General features: G+C 38.3%; 1 protein-coding gene and 1 long non-coding RNA gene across 2 annotated transcripts; one reads left to right on the top strand and one right to left on the bottom strand.

Moving 5' to 3' along the window:
* Window positions 1-3,275: 3,275 nt before the first annotated feature.
* Window positions 3,276-6,295, bottom strand: LOC100119161. Its single transcript, XR_004226937.2, has 7 exons — window positions 6,002-6,295; window positions 5,713-5,916; window positions 5,014-5,254; window positions 4,783-4,937; window positions 4,093-4,663; window positions 3,775-4,006; window positions 3,276-3,701 (listed from the first exon to the last, which is right to left on the bottom strand). It is a non-coding gene; the product is annotated as an uncharacterized LOC100119161 (long non-coding RNA).
* Window positions 6,296-6,481: 186 nt separating this feature from the next.
* Window positions 6,482-7,438, top strand: LOC116416573. Its single transcript, XM_031925500.1, has one exon. It carries the CDS (start codon window positions 6,482-6,484, stop codon window positions 7,436-7,438), a length of 957 nt encoding a protein of 318 aa, XP_031781360.1.
* The last annotated feature ends 1,220 nt before the right edge of the window (window positions 7,439-8,658 follow it).

The raw sequence follows: 8,658 nt of genomic DNA on the forward strand, positions 1-8,658 counted from the left end.
TGCAAAACTAAAGAACATAAGTTCATTATTGCTTTTTTCAGAGTATTTACTACATTCAGATCGATTATCAGTTTTTTATTTCAGAGACAATCTTTGGAATGTATGAAAACAGGTTAAAAGGCCATATTTTGTGTAAATAAAATAAACCACGTCCTAGAGTATGTATATATCCTTATGAAAACTAGTACCGTTCTAGATGTCTTATACTAGCACGCAACTTTAAATATTATATTTCAATTCTGTAATACTATAAATAAAGCTAACTTGACTTAAAAGAAGCGTCTAATTTCATCATACCTTGATGTCCAGCACGCTTTCCAGAGGGATCACTGCTACGTTGTTTATCTGCTAAAGTAATAAATAATAATAATTAATTACAACAAAAATATACACGTTTTGAAGAAAAAAATGAAGCTAATCATCATATTTACCATCAGAGTTGTTATCTGGAGCAGGTTTTTTTGAATTCTCTGAAATATTAGTATTAATTATTAACAAATGTTTGAATAACATTAAGATTATTATAGATCATTCATAATAATATTACAGAGGGTATCTACATTGGTAAAAAGGGAATGTGATTAAGAAATTGATAATAATGCTTCATTGATGGTCAGAAATACAAATTAAAGTGATTTGACAGAAAACCATCTATACATATCGTCGCTTCGTTATACGAACTAGCACAGTTCAGAAATGCCGTCAAGACTAGCACAAGTCGCGACTCTATATTACTTAAAGTGTGGACAAAGACAGACAAATCTCAAAGTTTTAAAGATTTCGGAAATTTTAGAAGGTTTCTAACAGAAGTTAATAATTTAAAAAAATGTTTGTAAAAAATTATTGTATTTGTGAAAACAATTTTAAATTCGGTAAAAAGTTGTAAATTGTTAATATTTAGAAATGTTCATTAGGGACAGTTTCGCAAAAATCATGAAATTTTTATAGAAATTCGTTGTTTAAAGTTTCAGTTGTGCTAGTCATCGCGGGAAATTTTGAGCTGTGCTAGTCCAGCATGCGTCAAATGAGTTGTGCTACTTATGACGAGAAATTTGAACAGTGATAATTGTAATATACCTTTCAACTCTTCGATGGCTTTAAGAGCCTCAGCTAGCTGTTTTTCAAGCTGTTCAATTCTCTCCTTGTCCTCAGCTTCAGATCCGCCTGCCATTTTCTGCGAAACATATTAAGATATTTACTATTTATAGATATTATTTGAAATAATTTAATATTTTTTAAAGCGTGCTTGATTACATTAGTAATAAGATACCGATTCAGCGCGTAATATTATAATTCTTTTTAATTTTGGTTTGATATTAAGTAATTTCCTGTTAGCCACAAGTTTCCTTAATGATAAAAAAAAACCCGGCAGGTTTTTGTAAAAAATCGAAAAACACTCCGTTGCTATTTTATGAGCATGGACATGACGAACAATGTTATTAGGTGTGTGTTAAGTTGTAAATATTTTTATGTCAGAATCTAAGAAACATTAAAACTTTTTATTTAAGAAAAACAATTCTTTTATTCATCATGTCTCTTGGAGCATAATGCTAATGAAATTGGCAGCGCTTTTTTTACATTTTTCTGTGAGATTTTCGAGATCGATCGCACCATTCAATTCTTATGATAAAAGAGGTGATTTTTTGAAAAAAATTAATACTCTTAAAACGAAATTGTCAAACGTTTTGAAAAAATGTATGACAATAACAAATAATAATACACACGCTCAGATGCAGGCACGACAGGCGGTACGCGGCGAGGGGAGGGGGGATAGCTTTCGCGAAAAATCACTGATTTGTTTATTTTTTTCTGCTTGCATTAGCTCGGAACTACAAACTCTAAAAACAAATCAAAATCAGCGTATACACGATACTTATATACACACACGCTCAGATGCACGCACGCACGACAGGAGGTACGCGGCGAGGGGTAAGGAGTGGCTTTCGCGGAAAATATCGATTTCTTTTTTCTCTATCACAAGCTCTCGCGCTAACAAAGCCACGAGATTGGCTTCGTTGCTCCGAACACATGTAGACAAATATATAAACAATGCAGCAGCAGCTTCAAAAAAGATGCCGTGGCTGTAGCACGTGTGCATGTACATATGCCTAACATGCTTGTATTCCGTACATTTAATAATATCAAACCAACTGCGCGTACATAAACAAAAGAACTTGAAATTCTTACTTTTAATGCTCTTATTGACAGCAACTCCTCCAAATTCTCCTCTTCCTTCAAATCCTGGAAAGCCGAGTGGTCTCGCGTCCAGCAGCTCCTCCAAATTCTCCTGCTCTTATAATTTGAAATGGTTGAGTGTGTCACGGTCACGTTCAGCAGATCGCACGAAGGTATCCTTCAAGTCCGGATATGATGTTGTACACCTGGTGATGGAACACACGTTGTTTGCTTGTGCTCGCGACGCGTAGTCCAAATGACAACTAAGGGATGATGCGTCGAGACTGATTAGCGATTGCGACTCGCACTCACTGATTGGCCAATCAGTACTCATCAGCATTAGTAAAAAACGATGGCGGGAAATTAGCAGTGGTTGCAATTAATTTTTGAATAATAAATACTTCTACTAATCATTAAATTAAAATTATTAAGATAAAATTTTAAAAATTGTAACATTTATTTATTTGCAAAATTCGAAAATTTTGTAACACTTGTTTTTGGAATTTAAAAATAAAAAAATTAAAATTGTTTGAAATTGTTTAAAATTACTTGTCAGGTACTACTGTTCGTGAAATAGGCTTTGTAAAAAAGCCATCATTTATGCTATATTTATTTCAAACATAATTTAATGCAGTTATTGATGAAGTATCACTTAATTATACTATTGTTATCTTTTAAGTGTATCATTACAAAATAGTAATTTCTTATCAAATAAAAACAATTACTTATAAAGGCATTCAAACTTCTGAGTTACTGAAATTATCTTTTAGAAAATAAACTAGTCATTTATTTAACACGAAGAAAAAACAGATGACTTAATTCGCTTTCAAAATCGATTTTTTTATTACTTTTTTAGAAGGTCATGCATTATTCATTATTTAAAATTTATTCACCTCTTAGTAGGTGTCATATAGTTCAATAATGTAGTTGTACTCGTTTGAAATACGATTTTTTAAGTTATGCACTGATCACTCAACAATCATTAATTCATTGGTTGATTTAAGAAAATATTAACGTAATTGTTTCTAATTGAATTCAAAATAAAAATTATTTATTTGGGTTGAGATTCGTTGTATTTTATTTCAAATAAAACGCCCTCCAACTTAGCAATGGAAACATTTTATTGCTTTATATTACTTTCTTCTTTTACATAAAATGAGTAGCTTCATGGTTTCTTACAACAATAAATTCGTATAAAATTAACTTAAATTTAACTTAAAACAACTTAAATTCGTATAATATAAACACTTCTTCAGAATGTAGTATAATTAACACTTTTGAATAATACAATTTCAGTATGTCTTCCTTGTTGATGAATGTTTTTGACATTTTTCTTAAGACATCAGGCGCTATTTTTAGCACTGGGTTAGAGTATTCACCCAAGAGCCACAGGATAGATGCTCTGGCTTGTGGCACAGTTATAAAGTACATCAATTTGGCCATACGAACTATTATATCCTTATATTCGTTTGGTTTAGTTTGCAGAAGTTGCTTTATCACTACTACGCCTTCTGCTACAATAGCTTCTGTAAATGTAAATTACTTTTTAATAAATATTTATTTATAAAATTAACTAAATTTGTCATCAAATTTTCTCACCATCTCTATTTCTCAATAGAGAGACTAATCCATTTAGACATGTACCGGTAACTTCCTTAATATTACTAGCACATCTTCCAACAGCTTGGATACAAGTACGAACTAATTCTTTGTCGCTACTTGAGATATAGGTTTGAAATTAAAATTAAAATTATTGAAACTTCAATAATTTTATGTGAGTTGAATCAGACGTTCTGACAAAGAAAGATTTTAGGAAAGGCTCAAACATTCCCTGAAAAATACGTAGAATTAAGTTTATGTTTAAAAATTGTTTTCATACTTTAGTTGCAGGAATTACAGTTCAATAAATTATAGTACCTTTCTAGGAATCGAAATGCTTGCTATACAGTGGAGAACCACACTTTGAACTTCTCCGTGACCTCTGAGTAATCTAATCAAGGCCTTTGAAGGAATTATGCCTCTCCTCAAGGTGCAGCATGGTAGTACAATTAGGCCACTGCCATTACAACTGCAGCATTTCTACATTCTAGGAGTGGTTTTGTGTTACGCAGTAGTAACCTGTCATCTACCTGAAGAGTGAATTTAGGTATCTTTACCTCTAATGATTCTGAAACAGAATCATCAGAGGTATCATTAGCACTGTTTCCTTCTTATGCATATGATCTATTCTATCTGGACAGACTTCTTCAAAGGCCAGGACAGCTGATTCTACAGCAAGAGTAGTCTTCTTAGACAGCAATTTTTCCAGAACAATTGGAACAACTATCAAAATTATCATGTGTACCCTGATACTAGAGTGGACTCTTAAAGCACTTGGTCTTATTGATTGAGAACTTTTAGAGCTCGTTGAAATGTAGAAATGGACAATAGATCAAGATTTGCAGATGAACTTTGTAAATCTCATACCCTATTGCTGGTATTTTATATCCTGAAACAATTATAAACATGACTAATTAGAATGAATGCAAACAAAAGGAAAGAAATGCATAATATAGGTAATGTCAGTAGATTATCAGAAAATCTTTGGATAACCTAATATTTACTCACCGATAAGATCTAGTTCGTGTACCCTGCAGGTGCAACCGTTGTATAACAGTTTCAAAAGGATAAAAAATTATACTAGCTGTGCACATGGAAATTAATGGAGCTTGTATTTCTATATCTTGTGCAGCAAATTCAGACATGTTATGGCAATATGTACTCTGAAAAAAAGAGAAAATAAAGGCCTTAATTTGTGTGCCTTATAAAATTTTGAAAATATAGACATTTGTAACTTACTCGTGACTCCTGAGTGTATTTGTGCCTAGTTCTCATTATGTAACTTGCAATTCTTTTGACAGAAATAGCAAATAGGTACTTGACGAGTCCATATGCAATTATTGGCAGTAATAATGGAGATATTGGAATGAGACGACCTTTGCTTTTTACTTCAAGTAACAGTCTCAACTAGTGAGGCTGCGTAAAAAGGTGTGACTATTCCAATAGAAACACATTTCAGAACGATGTGCTGTCCCAGTGCCTTGAACAATAAATGTGGAAAAATTAGAGTCTTTCATAAATCCTTATGCGTGAATCTAAGCTATAACTTAGCAGATCAAAATAAAATCAATTCTAGATAATATTTATGCATTAAGAGGGTAACTGCAGATGAATTTTTAACGTAAAACATTTTCTCTATCTGATAAAACTGATTTTAAGTCTTCATCCACAAGTTCAAAGCATATATTGGAAGAGTTTTTGAATTCTCCCGTAGTCAAATGAGTACCAAGTAAAAAGAAAATGTATAAAAAAACAAGACGCATAAGAAATTTACAAGCTGACATTGAAACTCTACGTTATAAAAGATCTGAACTTCTCAAAGATATCAAACTCCAGAAGAAACAGATAGATGAATTACAAAATAACTACGACATTTGTAGAAATGCAAAATTTTGGTCAACATGGTTAATCCTCTGACCACGAGAACCGACCCTATACCTTTCCATAGTGTATTCAAATCTTGAGTCTGATGCAGCCTTATCATCACCGGTATCGAAGTTATCAGTCCCACATGATACTTTTTGGAAATAGGATTAACTTTGCACTGTCTCCTTAACGCGAGAAGCGGATGTATCAGCAGATTCTCTGTTATCAGACTGGCAAGGCCACTTGCTCGACCTATATAATGTTTGACCACCTGATCTGTAATAAATAAAGCATTAGTCAACAACTTTCTTGGCATTGAAAAATAAAAAGAAAACAATAAAAGACAATCGACAGATCTTACCATTGTCGTGAGATGGACTGCCCTCGACGGAGGGATGTTTGTTTGGTACCTATGTCCAGGGGTCGCATAACCTCGCGGCCGCGGTAGACTGACGGATAACCAGCTGCACCTTCCCAGGACATCTCGTGATTGCCACGGTAGTTCAAATCAGAATAATTTAATTCGCCCATCCTCTTACATAATAGATAAAATAAACACCTCTAAGATTCAGTTCACGATCCCTGACGAGGTTACACTGCTGTCTGCACAGCTGTTTACGTGCGCGTAGCAGAACGCACTGCAGAAGAGCAGCTCTCGCGCTACGGACTATAGAAATTTATTTTCTACTCCGCGTGGTCTGAAGTGAGCCGCTTGGTGCGTTTTCTGCACTTCCGGTCGCCATCCCTGGTAGATGAAGAGAGCCAGACCATAAAGGAATGGCTAAAAGATCATGCCAGCCTGCGAGACAAGCTACTGGAAATAAGGCGCACGACCAGAGAAATGATGATAACTCTGGAGAAGCAGAAGAATGTGAATATTACGATTAAGGATGGATTACCTATTATAGGATCCACCATAATCGAAGCTCTCACGACCCTCGACAAGATGGAAGATGCTGCAAAGAGACAATCCCCCCAACAACCCAGAGCGGACAATCAAAAGCCTCAGAGGACGACAAAGTCGAAGAAGAGGGAACGGGCATCATCCGACGGAGGAGATGATACCCCCGCCAAAAAAGTCAAGAAAGAGGACAGAAAGGCACCCTCCACGAGCAACAAAACTGCAGAGGCACAAAAGCCTTGGCAACTAGCGGCAGGGAGAAAGGCAAAGAAGAAGGAGAAGAAAAATCAGGAGCAAGACCAGCCTCAACAACTGAGGAAAAAGGCAGAGAAGACCCCGCGGCGGAGAGGAGATGCAATCGTCGTAAGACCGGAACCGGGAAAAACTTACGCCGAGATCTTGGGACAGATCAAGGCAAGAGTAAAGCCGGAGGAGCTGAATACGGAGGTTAAGTATCTCAGCAAGACAAAAGAGGGCGGCGTTCTGATTGGCGTAGGTAAGAGTGATGATAAAATGGAATCACTTAAAACGGCCATCCAAACCGCCATTGGAAAGGTAGGCACAGTCAGGGGAAAGATCTCCAGAATCACACTGGAAATTAGGGACATCGACAGTCTTACGACGCCGGACGATGTCCGCAGTGCTATCACAGCCGAGACGGGCGAAGAAGATGCTAAAGTCCATCTGTTCGAGCCGAACACGAGGGAGCAGAGGGTGGCAGTGGCCGAAATAGATCAGATTAAGACCACCGCTCTGCTCAAAAAAGGGAAGATCCGTATCGGCTGTATAAACTGCCGAGTGAGGGTTCGCGCGAACCCCACGCGATGTTATCGCTGCCTCGGTTACGGACACGTAAAGGTAAGATGTAAAGGACCCGACAGGAGCGTCAACTGCTAGAAGTGTGGCGCGAGTGGACACAAGGCAGCACTATGCACTGTGCCCGCCCAACAAAGGAGGTGTTTCTTATGCAAAGACGCTAAGATGGCCGAGGACAAGACGGTGTATGCACCAGGCACCGATACGTGCGCGGTCTTCCGGGCGGCCTTAAAAGTGGAAAAATCGCAAGGATAATGGCGCGGAACTTCAAGGCAACCTGCATCTCCTACCGCAATTTGTCGCAGAGGAGAAAGCGGACATCCTCCTGATAAGCGAACAGTACACGGATCGAGACACACCCGGCTGGGTGTCCAACGATGCAAGGACCACCGCAGTCTGGGTGCCCAGGCGCGGAATCACAGAATCAGGGACGGGGGATAAATACGTACGGGTAAGGGTGGGCCGCATCACTTACTTCAGCGTATATCTCTCATCGAACCTTACTGCGGCGGATTTCGCGATACGCCTAGGGGTGCTAGAGGACGCAATAAGAGACGTATCCGGGGAACTCGTCATTGGGGGCGACTTCAACGCGAGGGCCACGGAATGGGGTATGACGACAACGAATTGCAGAGGCTGGGCCATACTCGAGATGTCAGCTCGACTAAGCTTAGTGGTAGCAAACGAGAGAAACACCACTACTTATCACAGACCATGTCATGGAGGAATATACTGCAAGTGACCACCAGTATATACTTTTTGACATCCAGGACGACCACAGAAACAGGACCAGAGAAAGAAAAAAGCAGACGCCACGGTGGAATACCCGGCGCATGAACCGGGACAGACTTGCTGAAGAGATGCAAAGGGCGGAGCTCCCATCAATTGGGCTCCCTCAGCAACTGAGCGGACGCGAAAAAGCCGAAGCACTAGTAGAACGTACAACACGTCTCATCACGGAGTTGTGCGACGCAGCTATGCCAAGGGTGTCTTGCGGACATATAAGACACCCTGTATACTGGTGGACGGAGGAAATTGCAAAACTCAGAAAAGATTGCTTTCACGCTAGGAGGGAGGCTCAAAAAGCTCTGAAAAGACAAAGGCCTGAATTCCAGGACTTGTACGAGAGACACGACCGGGCGCGAAAAAGGCTGAGGGACGCGATAAAGGAAAGTAAGCGACGCTGTTGGGCAAAGATCGTCGACGAAGTGGAGAAAGATCCGTTTGGCGACGGATATGCGATCGTTAACCGAAAGATAGGCGAAATGAAACAAACGGAGCCTATGGAGGCAGAAGTAATA

The sequence above is a fragment of the Nasonia vitripennis genome, assembly GCF_009193385.2.
Source record: "Nasonia vitripennis strain AsymCx chromosome 2 unlocalized genomic scaffold, Nvit_psr_1.1 chr2_random0010, whole genome shotgun sequence".
Lineage (NCBI taxonomy): Eukaryota > Metazoa > Arthropoda > Insecta > Hymenoptera > Pteromalidae > Nasonia > Nasonia vitripennis.